This window comes from Anneissia japonica, unplaced genomic scaffold (assembly GCF_011630105.1).
Source record: "Anneissia japonica isolate Jap-2015-1 unplaced genomic scaffold, ASM1163010v1 scaffold1594_len1068242_cov183, whole genome shotgun sequence".
Classification (NCBI taxonomy): Eukaryota; Metazoa; Echinodermata; class Crinoidea; order Comatulida; family Comatulidae; genus Anneissia; species Anneissia japonica.
In genome coordinates, this window is record NW_022722535.1 from 781,473 (window position 1) to 797,725 (window position 16,253).

Here is a 16,253-nt window from a genome sequence, read left to right on the forward strand (position 1 = left end):
TCATTTATTTTACAGGACTACATTCGTTGAGAGCTATGCTACGCGATGTATTAATGTCCTTTATTAAACACTGTATTTACCTTTCTTTGATTATTTATTATATATAATTTAACAGTGTTAACGGCTATCTTGATTTATATTATATATATATATATATATATATATATATAATGAAATATATTATATATATATAGAAATATATATTAATATACAGTATAAAAAAATATATTACATAAAAAATTAATAATTATATTATATAATTGTAGAAATATAATATTTTACAAGTCTTATATTAATATATTATATACTACATTCTAAAATATTTTTATACATCTATATAAATATATAAAAAAATAAAAACTTATTATATAAATATGTGTATATGATTCAAGTTTACCACAATATCTTTATATGTGTGTGTTCATTAAGAACATCTATCAATTTCAAAAAAATAAACAAACCAACACCAACTGGCAAAAATTCTATTTCTATATTCAGTAGGTCACATGTAGTTTGGTATAGAATTCATTATTCCGGCAGGTGTTAACATAACTATTTGATCAAATGTCAGCTAGCACTGCTGTATTTCATTTGATTACATCATATATGAAGATCTGTCAATTTGCTTGCCGACAAATTAAATGTTACCCCGTGGACTTCGGCACATAGCACATCATGCTTGTAAACGTGAGTAATAGTCAAAGCGAGAATTAAAAAGCCAACCCTCCAGTGCTTTTGATTTTCCGACAGCAAGTGTGTTGACGAGCAAACGACTCCTTCTACACGTCACACGGCTGAATTTCTCTTCTGAGAATGTCATCGTAAACCCTTAACAGTATAATTCAACAAGAACCGACAAAGGCCAAATAATCGGACCATTGTGTCAAAATATATTGAAGCATCAAAATAGTTGATTCTTTTGGAAAAACTCAAGTGAATAGCGTATAGGAATGGTGGTAAATGGTGGCGATGCATTTTAGCAACGTCAATGAGTTGTAATAAAAGAAAGAAGCGAGAACAAAACAATGATTTTTTTGCATACAAGATAGTGTTTCTATTTTTAGGTCCAGTTTCCTAATTTCCATGTTGATCCAACGTACTACTTTCAAAACACTACTTTCAAAACAGAATTTTTTTTCTTATAAAGTGTTTCATATGGGAAAAGATTTTGCCATATTTAGTTCAAGTGTAATAGAAGTAAATAATAAGGATAACTGAATGCTGATGATGATCAGAACTAAATAATTTACATAATAACAGTCACCAAACAGGGCTCATAGGCCTATATATTTAGGAGGATAAAATTGTAAACTTTTACCAAAAAATCTGTTTTTTTAACTAAAACCAAATTATCAAACCAGAATTATCAAATTACTCTCTTCTTATCCTATCTGTTTTTTTTTTTTTAAACTTTCAACTTCATATTTTCACTTTTCAAATTAAAAAAAAACATATCAGAATTTATACCCGTGCTACATAAAACTGATACGCTAGCCATGTTTAGCACAGTTCAATTACCAGAGACTTAGAGCTTAAAATAGAAAAGGTAGAGAAAAGAGCTTTTAGAATAATCTTGGGCGACAATTATAATTTCTATAACCATGCTCTTGTCAGGCTAGAAACTGATTCTCTTGAGTTAAGACGTGACAAATTACTTGTTAATTTTGCAGAAGAAATAGTTGAGAGATGCAGACACCTTTTTCTACCCAGCCAACATACTGTTTACATTTCAAGATCAAATTGCCGTGTCAAGCTATGGCTGTTGTTGTGAAATGAATCCGTTTGTAAATGTTGCCAAGTTTCAAGATCAACAAGCTACGACTGTTTTGTTGCAAAATGGATCGATTTGTGAAGTCGGTTATGCTCTCAACAGTTAAACTCCTAATTGAATGTATTCTGAAGTTTTCTTTTGAGATGCAGACACTTTTTTCCCACCCAACCAACATAATACAAAGTTTCAAGAGCAACAAGCTACGGCTGTTTTATTGCAAAATGAATCGATTTGAAGTCGGTTATTAATTGAATGTATTTTGAAGTTTTCTTTTGAGATGAAGACACTTTTTTTAACACAACCAACATGTTGATAAGTTTGAAGACCAACAACCTACAGCTGCTCTGTTACGAAATGGATCGGTTTATGAAGTTGGTTATCCCCTCAACAGTTAAATTCTTAATTGAATGATTTCGTTATTTTATTTTGTTTTAATTAAATCATCTCCTGAAAAATGAGCAAAAACAAAAAAAAACAGTTTTGAAATTAACTTTCCCATTTTTAAAGATTTTTTCAATTTTACCATCAAAAATACATTTTTTATTTATCAAAAATGGAAAACTGAAATTAGTGTACTGGTATTTAAACAAATTAACCAAGCTTTGTATAAATTATAATTAAAAGACTTTTTCATATATTTTTTAATTTGTTTGTACTACTGTATAGCATGATGTTTTTAATTATAATACTTGGCAAGTTTAAATTCGACATGTTGCCCGGTACTCTTTGTAATTTAAACATCATAATAAATAAATACATTAAACATTATGAATATGGGTGCTCTATTACCATTAACATCATTCTTTAATTTCTAAATTGTTAGGTATTCAACGTTGTAACGGTAATATATTTGAACTGTTACCTTGTAGTCTTTGTGATTTTAAACCATATAAATACAGGTAAATAAATACATTAAATATTTAAATATGGGTGCTATATAAACTTAAGTTGCATTAAAATTATTCCTTAATTTCCAAATTGCTATTCAAAGTTGTGACAGTAATAGCAAGTTTAAATATGAACTGTTGCCTTGTACTCTTTGTGATTTAAACCTTGATAAATAAATATAAATAAATAAATACATTAAACATAAAATTACAGGTGTTGTATAAACTTCGGTTGCATTAACACGCTGGCTGCCAGCGACGAGCATACTCGTCCACAGGGTGTTTCTGAGGGTGCCAGGGACAAGTATACTCGTCAAAATCAGGGTAACATTCTAGGGTTTATAACTTTGTTAAACGTTGTAGAACCACAGACTTAATAGCTGGTAGTTCGGGGAAGATACACCTAGATGATAACAAACAAATGAGGTATGTATGTTTGTTGTGTTACGTTGCCGGTAGTACAATCGTGCAGCACAAGTGAGGGTGCCCTTCGAACATATACCAACCCACGCAAAAAGCGGACGAGATAACTCGCAATTGGCATAGTCAATAAAAAGTGCTATCACAGTGCTTTCGACGAGTTTACTCGTCCCCTAATATTTTCCCGCCAATTTATTAGACATCATTTTGATGACATATGACTAGATAAAATTTCAAAAAAGTATGTTTGTATATGTAAACTTATTTTGGCACACGGGAAGGATCCTTGAAAAAAAGGTCTGGCAGTCAACGTGTTATTAAACATTATTCCTTAATTTCCTGCAGTATTTGGTGTTCAAAGTAGTAACAGTAATAGCAAATTTAAATTGGAACTGTTATCTTGTGCCCTTTGTGATTTTAAACCATAATAATTATCAGTAAACAAAAACATTAAACATATAAATATGAATGCTTTATAAAGTTCCATTGCATTAATATTATTCCTGAATTTCCAGATTGGTATTCAAAGTGATCTGATAATTTATTATTTATACTAAAAATACTATGTCTCCAAATATTCATAAATATTCATAATATCAAATCAGTTTGTTACAATTGATGTCCAAAATTTTATATCGTGTCAGCTGGTTTTAATCTTATTATCATCATTGCCTCACTAGACAAGCAAGCAACTACAAGGCTCTCCACATTCATTACTTATTCATAAAACAAAATTAAAATGAGTGGAAATGATAAAAACAAGGCCATAAACTATAGTATCCACTTTATAACTTACTTTAATTGGAAAATTTGCAGACGACATGGTTTTGGACATTTAATATTAATTTACATAGGATAATTATAGTACACGACCAACTCCTTGGGCCCCGTAGGTCTAAATAGGTAAAGTGCCTCGTTTAAGAACACAAACTAAATGCCCAGCAAAGGTTCGAATCCCAAACCTTGTGGGTTAAAACACCGAAACGCAACCGCTGCACCAAACCGTTCCGATTACCGGTACCTGAAAATGACTAGCGTTTCCTGCTTTAATATTCTACAATTGGTCATCATTATCTTTTTGAAAACAATTTTTTTATTGGCAAGTCCGGTCTAAATTAATTTGGATTAATCCATAGATCATTCATTTTAAGATATTCAATGGCAGCATCTGTCATTACAGAAATGAAAAACTAATTTCAAAATGAAATATGAATATCATTTATTTAAACTCCACCAAGATTACTACATTTCTTAAGTATATATCAATTTAATGTTTTTTGATTAAATATCATATATATTAAGCTATTTATCCTTTTGGTTATTTTTTTTAATAATCTCCAACCCTCCCTTAGAAGAAATTTTTTCTACCAAGAGTAACTGCTGTTTCTCTAACACATGCTTCCCTCAGGAATAATTTTCTTCAATTAAAATTCAATTAAATTTTTATTTAATACGGCTAGTGCCATCAAGGCTACCCCCTCCGCTTGCTTTAGAATTCCTCCTTAAATTCTTCTTCCAGGAGTTTCCTTTATTCCTGGAAGTATTTCCCCTACATCCCCATACTTCAGTAATATTCATCCTCCTTTCCTATGTCTTTCCTCATCCATGGGGATATTTTTTGTTTCTCCCACCCTGGAAAGTGCTCCTGCTTCCTCATCATTCCCAAATGACAATTTCCCTTCTTCATCCCTCACTTTCACTACTGTATTGCTTATTAAAGCCCCATACCCAACAAAATTCCACTAAAAAAAGAATTTAATTTTTTTAGAAAAAATACATATGCTTTACTCTAAATATTAAAAAAAATATTGGAATAAATTTTATTTTTATGTAAAAGAATAAAAAAAAAAAAGAGACTATTTCTCGTAGGAGTTTGCCATTTTTTTGACGACTTCTTCGTTACCATGCAAATTCAGAGGTTGCAGATCACATCCGCTGGAATGTTCTCACTTTTGTGTATTTTATATTCTTTAAAGTGCACCCTCTCTATTGAGATTAGTTTTTGTACTTCGCATCTCGCACACTGTGGTCAATCGAGTAGGCCTGTGATATGTTTGTTTGTCAAAATCTCAATCAGAATAATTTTTTTTTAACAAATTTGAAATAATTCCTATGAAATATTATATTTCACTAGTGTCAATACTAGCAACAGAAAATATCATGTCGGCCATTTTTATGTGTGATAACAGAACCTAAATCAAGGTAAAGCAAGGCCTAGATTTAGCAGTGTTTTCATGCTGGGAATGGGGCTTTAACATAAACTAGCCCTTCATAAATCTACCCACCGTATTATAATCAACATAATAATTGTATATTACTTAATCCTCCCTGTCCCCACTCCAACATAAGGCCACAGAGGAGGCATACAACATTTTATCTAGGCCTACTTAATCAAAAGCTGGTTTATCTGTTCACTTAAATTTCAGTAATTGAGGGCAGCATAGCTATTTTTCAAATTGAAAATGCCAATGCCGATACAGAGGATAATTTATCAGATTTGTTTATTTTAATGATTTTAGAGAATGTGTTTACAATTTGAATCCGAGACCAAAGTGCGGAAGGCGTTCAATACTTTGATATGGACCCCCTTCTACTGGCAGCTGTACTGTCAATGAGTAATGGCCCTTAGTACAAGTTTAAAGAAAATGTTAACTTGAATTAAATTGTCTTGAATTAAGAAACAGATGTTCACGACATTACTGACATACATCAATTTCTTAAACAATGTCCTTCATACATTCAATCTGACCGAAATAAATCTATTCAGCTTTCTCTTGCTATATAGAATTTCATAAACACACAATTGCATGGTGGAATGTAATCTCCTAAACTAACACTAATGGAGTGGAGATGGTGAAACAAGGCAGAAATCAAAAGACCCGAATACAAATATGAAAACAATATGAAATCGAATGAGATATGAACTGAACATGTGCGAAATCATAAATTGGTAAAATTTAAGACAGTAATATTACTAAAATATGAATCAAATTACATAGAAATCAATGATTTAAATACTTTTTGTGCAACATACTAGCATTAAGGGCTTGGTAGACAGTTTCTCATCCAAATTTTTTGATTTAAAAAAACAAGGACAGAAGAGTCGTTCTTTTATGCACTCAGCTTTTAGAAGAAGTTGTAATGCTTATCATCAAATCAAATATACACAAGCCATAAGTACATGGACATAAAAAGTTAAAAGATTAATAATGCGACTCAAGGGCTCAAATGCTAAATCCACAAAAAAAGGGGTTTCACATTTGCCTACTGAGATGAGTATGGTCCGGCTTAAGATTTGATGTTATTTGAGGACTAGGCAAAGTTTCCTCCCACCTCCCTCATGTAATTGCAAGTGGTATTCAAAAAATTAAATGCAGATATGTAGCTACCTAAAACCTCTGTTTTAGGTAACTAGAAAAAAAGGAAAGCGGGTTAAGACGAGAAACTAAGTTAATCTGATTTTTGTATACAGTAATAAGATTTGAATAGGTTTAAACTGGGTTGAATACTAGAATACATTATATTACTTTCAGATTGACACGCAGCAAAACAGAGCATCAATTTTGCTTCAAACCCTAAGGCGACAGAGTATTAAGACATCAGTTCCATGGGCTTAGAACCAACTCCCATTACCTATTCAGGACGTGCTTCACCTGATAGCACAAATAAAGACATAAAAAACCTTTCTTTTCTTTTTTCACTAATTATATTTGTTTCAAGTGGACTGCTTATTCTCTACAATTCACTTGAGGGATGGTGATGGTGCCTGGAAAATAGAAACTAAGGCCTCAAGCTAAGGTGCGAATTCAAAGGTCAAGATGCCCAGGTACTGATAATAGGGCGCTTTCGATTGCACGACGACAGTAGAACGTAGAATGTAATGACGTCACTAAAAGTTATCTGCACATGCGAGAACATTAAGTTCCCCTCGTCGCATGGATTCAAGGACGTAATTTGGCCAAATCTATGTATGCAGAGAACGTAGGACGCCCAGTAGGACAGTCACGCATGAGTGATTCCGTTATAGCATCGCGTCGTTGAAGAAATCGAAAGGTCCCTAGTGTAATAGAGGCTACAAATTGGGACCTCTGAGAGAGTTTATTGAAGTGTTTACATTGTTCTTAAGGTGACCGTATTTTACTTGAAACTATGTTAATTGATAATTTTCCTCTAACTTTATCTTTTTTCTATTTCTTTTGAGACAATTTCTGATTGCATTATTATTTATTATAACTTTAATCTTTATTTATTCCATCTTTATTACAACTTTATTCATTAAAACTTTATACCAGATGACATACTCAACAAAGGAAGGTTTTCAAGATTTGGATTAAATTATAAAATACTAAAAATAGTTAAAATATCAATTAAAAAGTATAAATTATATTTAAAATGCCATTTAAATGTCATTTAAAATAAAAAAAGAACAATGCTTCCGCAAGGTTTACAGACGTACTTAATAAAAATTGTAGGAAATCCCTACTTCTGTTACTAGGGGCTTGGTTCCTGCTCACAGATATATGTTAACGAATGACATTTTTTCTTAAAATATTTTCCATGTATGGAACCACAAGATTACTATTGCGACTTCAAATGATTATTTTTTCATTTTTGAAAAAAAACATGCATAATCATTAAGATATGGTGCAAGTTCTTGAAGTATTTCAAAGTTAATATTAATAAATGATCTCTCTACAGCATCTGATTCTGAGACTTTTCCAGTTCGTCTAACTTAAGCCATCATTAATCGGTACTCAAATGGACTTTGAAAACTATTACAAATTGTAGAAAGCATTTAATAAATCCACAATTACTATTATTATACATACATCAAGTAGATAAACAAACATACGACTTTAGTCCTAAGTACCTGCTTTCAAAACATTGCCCAAAACTAAAGATTATCCATATATTTCAATAGATTTATATACAATCCATCATGATTTTAAACGCCTAATCCCATGTGCGTCATTAAATCTGAGTGTCATGTGATCGCAGATACTTGGGATCATGATGATGACGGTAATTGTAGAGGAAGGGGAAAGTATTGAATCATCAGTATGTTAAATTGTTTACTTTACTTGAGTTGAATTTCAGATGAATTATTAAAACATTAAACAGTAATGGACCAAGCTCAACTTGCCACCTGCCTCTAGGCTTAGCACATGACAATGTCGAGGATCAATCACATACATCAACGTGATTATGTCACATGACAATGTCATGGATCAATCACATACATCAAGGCGATTATGCCATACAGAATGACAATACCCATGCATCTATTTCTAGATTCTTTGTATAAATATTGCTTATAAAGGCAGAACTCATGCAAACTTTTTATTAATTATTTGTTAAATATTTAAAATCTTTCAAGTAATTTCAGTGATAGAGGAAAGATGAAGAAAGAAGAAAAAGTAAATAATAATAAAAACTGATGGCAATGGAGGCAAGATGAGAATAACTATGTAGAAGAAAAAAGTAAAGAATCATACATGGGAAAAAAATGAAGGAAAAAAAAATTGATAGCCAAGACTTGCAAATGGCAAGATATATGAAGATATATAATTATTTATTTATGTGTTCTTTCAAACCAAGTTCAATGTCACATGATTTATCAATTAATTAAAAATCATAGAAAACCTTCAGAAAAATGCATTCTAATGGCAAAAATCACAAGATTAATAAATAATAATAAAGGTCTTACATAACGCATACTGTAGGGCCCGCTATGTGATTACCATTATTACCCCCGGTCATTGGATCAAGCACAAATGGAACACATACTTAGGTTCTTGAGAAGAATTCCATGTTGCAGCTGTAATCAGCGTATTTTGTGTGAACCTACCAGCTAGGCCACTTTTACTCAGTCGGTAGAGCAATCAAAGTGTGCTGCTAAACTCTGCAAACCCTGCAAGCCTCCAAAAACCTCTCGTAAATGCCTACATATCTAAATCAGCGTTCCGCAAACCTTTGGCTCACAACCAGCAGACCCCTTAGGCACAGATGTGTAAGTCGGGAAGACCCAGACCTACATCATGCATACCTCATGCAACGCATTTCATTGTATTTTACCCGCCCTGGTTTTAGTATAGTTGTCATTAAATTTTGATTAATTATATTAATAAAATATTATCGTTACATAGTCAATGGTCAATGGTTGTGCACTTAACATTAGTCTATGCACTCTCCAGATCAACAAAAAAGGGAAAAAAAATACATGAATAATAATTGAAACAGAAAAGTAGTAGAAAAGAAAAGCAAACAAAAAGTAATAGAATGGAAAATCAACACAAAAGTGAAAAGAAAACAAAACATGTACAAGTTTAACACTGATTATTATTTTAAAAACTCATTTATATGTGTAGGGTACTAATGCCGATATAATGATTGTGAAAGACTAGAGCTACTGTATAATGATTTCTGTTAAGTTTGACCCATGACCCATCAAAATATTTTGGCAACCCACTAGTGCATCTCCACCAACAGGTTTTTAGTAGGTTTAGCAATACCTCAATCAAACGATAAGGGTCTTAAGTTATAATACTAATTGAGACAATTTAATCTTGTTGATAAAGATAATTCTATTGATATTTATTATGATTCGTTTAGAATGTTTAAACGTAAAATTAAGTTATATATTTAGATTTTTTTTGTGTGTGTAATTGTAACTAAATTTTTCTTTATTGTTCTCTTTGTTTTATGTTATTCTATTCTTAAGTGGCAGGCTCCCTGCTGTTTGATTGAAATGAAATAAAATAAAATTTAAAAAAAATAAAAAAAATAAATTTTCTTGAAAATATTATTCACTATTCACCATTCTAAATGCAAATGCAAAATATTATGTCATAAAATAAATATTACAGTATATATAAAAATTAAACTGTGTAATATTGATAAAATAGTCATGTAATCATTATGGGAAAAAAAATGTATACCTCATAATTTCCATTATGACATTCAAATTCAATTAAATATTAATGCATCAGATATTTTAAATTCATTATTAAATATGGTATTCCATTTGGATATTAATATCTCCAATTTGGGAGTCTATTACTCTGGAAGAATATATGAAATTGCTGCAGTTTTAAAGTATCATACAGTCCCTACTGAAATCTAAAACAGCATTCTAGTAACAGTTCGAGGATTCAAGTTTCAATTGTAGATACTTAACATAGAAATAGGATCACTGAATTAATTGAGAAAATTGTGTTTTATATTCCTTTGCTTTCATCTACATAATGTTTGAAATATCAAGGGTTATAGACATTCACTGGGGGACAATTGTAATTTAGTACGTTATCTGAAAGCGCTGGGCTTTTTTTATCTTTTGTCTTCTTTGGTTGTTTCTCTGGAATGAAGATGGCAATTTGATGTCAGAATGTATGATACTATAAAACAAATCATGGTAAACTTATGATACATTTGAATGAGGTTTGTCCCTTTTTTTGTGAAGTTCATGACCTCTTCACAAATCCCTTTGATCTACCCCTCCCACATATTTGACAGATGCCATCAATCTGTATTCAAGGCATGTCATTTTTTTTTAAAGTTTAATTTAACAGTCTCTGATAGGCCAACCAACAGCTACTCAAGATGTATCCTTTTGGTCAAGTGGGTGAGATTGATCATTTGCCAGGCAAGATTGATCATTTGCCAAACAGAAAATTGTACGATAGTTGAAGATCATAACTTATTATTTAAATTTACCATTCTATTTCAGAATATAAGGTAGCCATAGACAATATATTCCATACCAGAGAAAAACAAGAATAACAAAAACACTATACGACAGCAAATAAAACTAAACTATAGTCTATTTGTAAAACAAAACAGGGTTTTCCTCATTGAAATGATGAAATTATAAAGTAAACAAAACCAGTAAAATAAATTGTGGCAAAGACAAGCCAATGTTTAGTCATTAATACAAGGTTAAACAATAAAATAAATTTATTAAAGATAAAAAAAAAATAATTTTCGTTGTCAAGTTGCAGGGTTTAAACATACAGCTGTGTAATAGCAGTATATGAGCATTGAATCAGCCTTTATAGTTTACAATTTTTGAGAAATCTCAGAGACCATCTCCAAATCATTGAAAAATATTGTTTTAACATTGAAAATGGGGAAAATCAACATAACATGATGTATAGATATATAAGGGTTAGGGTTAAAAAAATATGTCATTTCAACATGTTTTGGCCATTACCTCCGAAACATGATTTGTAAGGATTGACTGGTTTGGCTGGTCTTCACCACACTTAGGAATAAAAAAATAATTATATGAAAAAAAAACACAATGATACAGAGACTCAAACTAGGGGTGCAAACCATAGGCTTAGCCAGCGAGCCGTAGGGCCGTCCAACAATTATTTAGGACGGCCACTTTTACCGTGACAGCTGGATGGCTTGGCCTAATCAGCTTGGCCTAGCCTAATTGGGCCTGGTCTACCTTTAGCAAATTCTTTATATTCTTCAAATCTATGGAATGTTACATTAACCTAAATCATATTTACGTTTGATAAAAACAACCTCTATTAATTGAATGTTTTCATACCAATATTCGGTGGGGAATCCCAAAAATGTAAGGGTTAACCATTGTCTACCCGGCGAAAAGTTCACTTACAATACGCGTCGTGTTTAAAACATTATATACCCCGCTGAGATTCAAATTCCCCCGACATAATATTGTTGGTGTTCGTAACTCTCTGGTTATATTTAATTCATGAAAGTTAAATTTGATTAGTCAACAAAATACAGTAGGTCTAGTCCTATCTCTCGATTCGGAGGACCTAGAGTAGAATTTACACTAGACTAAGGCGAGAGATTAAGATGCATCTGCATAGAATGGAAACATTATGTTAATGTAGTCGTGCACAATCTATGTCTCTGAAATGTCTTTGTGATAGCTAATTCAACACTATTCCTTTAAAGACAAAATTCCAACATTTAAACACTTTTAAATGCTCTCTAAAGATCATAATTTTCTTCTTTTTTTTTTCTTATGTTTGGGAGGGGCGTGGCCCGCCAATCGACCAAGGGCCATGCCCACTGGCTTCCATTTTGGATGGCCTATTTCGTTTTTCTGGCTAAACCCCTTGTGCAAACCGACTGGTGAGGATGAAGTAGAATTCAATATAACCCAAACCTATAAAGGTCAGTGGATATTTAATCTACCTACCTTGCGTAAATTTTATAGGTTGAGGGTGAAGAATGTTTATGCTTACTAATAATGTATTCTATGATTGTTCTTGTATTTTTTTTTGCATTCATCAATTTACCATGTTTCTGACAGTCTTCAACCAATTTTTAGAGTATGTTTAAGATATTCCTCATTGCATTTTACTGTATTCTCATGCATTTGTTATCCATTGTCAATTCTCTTCTCATTTAGTGTATTCAAATTATCGAAAAGTAATCATGCTTCTACAAAATTTAACATAAATCATATTTATAAGTCATGACAGAAGGAGTTTGCATAACATCCACTAGGAAAAATCATGCATTATGCAATATATTTCCATAAATGTCAAACAGGAACAATTTTCTGCTTTTCAGAAAAATTTTCAGCCCATTTGTAGTTACCGGTAATTATTATAGTTTTTAAGAAATGGTACATGAATCAGAACAGTTGGAATTGACACTATTACTAGAAATAGACTAGAATTGTTTGATTGTTTATCACTAAAAATAAAGCTAATATTTGTAAGTGCATCCAGAATTCATTAAAAGTTTTCCAAGGCAGGTAGCTTTTGTTGTGATTGGTCAAACCAAATGACCAATCAGGTAATTCAGATTTAATTTGTCTTCTTTCCTGGTTGGCAGGTCATTCACATATTACTAGTACTACGTTATACTCTCGCATGTGTTAATTAGTGCCTACAATACTTGTGGGACTGTACTTACCTTTTTGCGCGACATACTTTTATATTTCCTATTTATAACACACTTTATGATTATTGAATGGAAAGAGGTTTTTCCTCTTTGACATTCCAAGGTTATATATTAGTTCAATTTTGTGATAAAGTTTATCATTTTTACTTACAAGCATTTTCTCTGAAAATTCACACTGGTAGAGTGTACTGACAAGTTCCTGGAAAACGAAGAATTGATTAATTGATTAACTATTTAAGAATAAAATTCAAAATATATAACAAACTTGAAGTAATTAAAGCCATATATGATTACCATGACAGAATTAAAAATCCATCAAGAAAAATGTCTTGATTGTTTACCTGTATATCAACTATTCACAAAACAATCCATATTTAAAATAGATTAAGGCCTATTTCAGACTAGGTCGGGTAGATAATCCCAGCTCAACTTACCGGGTTTATGTACCTTCCAGTCTTAATTAGGTGACTTATCTCAAGCCGGGTGTTGTTCCTATACTAGCGTGCCACCCGGTTTAAATTTTCTACACAGGACTTTAATCGCTGCGGGGGTCCTCGGATAAAAAATTAACAAATCAGCATTCAATTATGTCTGCTGTGAGCGAACGTACATCACGTATGCACATCTCGTACGCAATGTTTTACAAATCATTTCCTGATTCCGGTTCATAAATATGTAAATTCTCACACCTGGCTAATTCAGCTGGTCTGAACGCCCGGCAAAGTTAAGCCAGGCTTAACTTTGAGCCAGGCTTAATGTACAGTAAGCCTGGCTTATCTCCAATTCTGAATGTAGCCTGTAATAAATGAATGATTAAAAAAAAAATGAAATATTCATATTAAAATATCAATATTCAAAATTGATGTATAAATATTCTAATGAAATTAATGCTGATAGAAAAAAATCAGTACACTGTTGATAAGGAAATTCAGTTGGAAATCATCCATAAAATTCAAATGTTTGTCTCTTTCTGTATAAGTTAGTCTGCAGCAAAAGTGCACAATGGACTAATCCACTAAGCCCCACCCCTTATATTGTTGCTAAGGTCCCATGTATTCCTGGCCTTGTTATGATTGGTCAGTTGTTGAGTTTGATTGACAGTACTCTGGAAAGGTGCATTGTTATCGATCTTTGGTCCCTTAGGGAAAATATTCCAAATTTATAGCAATTTTTTTGGTCAATTGTTGCACAGTTTCTACTTCCTACTCATGTTCTACCGCCATGATTCAAGAATCAAAATTCAAAATAACTTTATTGCAAATTTAAGGAAAATTTGAAATGTATAGAATAATTTAATGTAATAATATTAAAAATATGTAAAATATTCAAAATACTCCAGTTAAATTAGTTAAAATAAGGAAGCAGGAGGACACATTACAATATTAACATACAAAAGGAAAATGTATAAAATTTTAAAAACCAAAAAAAATTAAAAAGGGGATAAATAAGGGAGACATACAAATGAGCAATTATATTGAGCTGAGTATAATACTGGATGGAATGGAATACTCCATTCCAGAACATAAAGGTTGACAAATTTCTCACAGGTCTACTACCGTACGTGAGTACCCCTTGAAAATTTAACTCCCGAAAAGATTATAATTTTTGCAAAACAATCATTGAAGCCTTTATGATGAGTTCATACAAGGCTATCACAGAAGGCTATCATACTGTAATTATTCTCAAAATGAGAATGGAGAAGTATGGTCCGAAAGTACAGTTGAAAACACATTCTATGGTAATTTTGTCCTTGTATTTTTTACTCATGAAATGTTAATGTTGGTTTGATTGTATTCAACAAAACATATAGGAAATATAATATCAAAGAATAAATAATACAAATAACTCTTAGTTTAATTGCTTTTAAGATTTAGCATTTCGGAATATGTTGTCCTCTACTGATATAAATATTAGAGCATTGAACTGTATAACCTCAACTGTATAAAGTTATTTTCTGCAATTTTTTCTTATTTTTTTCGGAAATTAGTTCCATTACCACAAATATAAATAACCATATAAAAATACTTTGGTGTGAAAAAACATTGGCTATTGTTACACTAGTCGTAATTCAATTTCTAATCCTGATTGGATGTTAAATTGTCCTAATCTACTCCATACATACAACATCAATTCAGCATTAGGATTGACAGTTGTAACAATAGCCACAGCAAAAAAGTTTCTGAGATAAATATTTCAAAGATAGGCCTATACCCATTTGTTCATTTTTTTTTTTAAAGTTCAAAGGTCAATTTTAAGTACTTTCCCTCTCCAAAATGGCAGAATATTTTAGGTGTATATTATTAATAATCATCTGAAAATCTTTTGTTATTAAAAGATGAACCAAGATTTTCCTATCTCTTTTATCTTCCTTTACGAAAAAATCCATTATTTGCTTTAGTTTTAAAAAATATTTCTCATTTCGGATCCTTTACGTAATTTTGATAGATGTTTCCCAGAAGGACTCACTTTTAATTTGAAGACAAGAACAAAATTATGAAAGAAATGAATTAGTTTCTATTTATAGATTTGAAAACCCGAAGCATCACATTACAATGTAGTGATGCCAGAGATGTGAGCATGTGACAGTGATGGAATCAACCTGGCCGACAGGCAAATAACAAAGTAAACCTCTAGCATTGCAAACTTAATAATAATAATAATAATAATAATAATAATAATAATAATAATAATAATAAGAGTAATAATAATAATAATAGTGTAGTTTTATATAGCGCACATATCCATCTAATGTAAGATGCTCAGGACGCTTGATGTGTGGACTAGGAACTCGATCAATGACTTTCTTCGCCCCTAAGGGTCCCTTCGTGCTGTGCTGCTGATACTATGGCTGTAGCTTGCGGCGCCCCTGCTAACTGCTCGGCCATTTGACTCACCTACTGCTAGAACTATATAATACAGGTCTCCTTCCAAATAAAGGTCTCCCTCCAAATAAAGGTCTCCCTCCAAATAAAGACCACTTCTAGGACCGGGGTTTCCATGGTCTTCAGTAGCTTTGGTCTCTAATTAGAATAATAAAAATAAAAGAAATTATTTAATTTGGAATTCACAGAAAAGTGGTCTTCAATTGGAGGTGGTCCAATTGGAAGGGTCTTTTGGAGAGAGACCTGTATAAAAAAAAAAAGCATTCAAGCAGAGGACAAACCTACCGTATAACAAATTGTCTGTATTTGTTTTATATCATTTTAGATATTTTATGAAATGGTAATGTTAATTTAATTTAATTTGTATAACCTTAGAGATATGTCATTGGTTGGTAATCT

At 31.7% G+C, this 16,253-nt stretch overlaps 1 protein-coding gene across 2 annotated transcripts in view; it reads right to left on the reverse strand.

Moving 5' to 3' along the window:
* LOC117111944 (arginine-hydroxylase NDUFAF5, mitochondrial-like) overlaps nt 1–16,253 on the reverse strand; it is a 112,494-nt gene that overhangs the window by 77,389 nt on the left and 18,852 nt on the right. For both annotated transcript variants that reach the window (XM_033254994.1, XM_033254995.1), the window contains one exon: nt 13,124–13,171. In XM_033254994.1, coding sequence (XP_033110885.1) covers nt 13,124–13,171 — 48 coding nt within the window. The remainder of the gene's footprint in view (nt 1–13,123; nt 13,172–16,253) is intronic.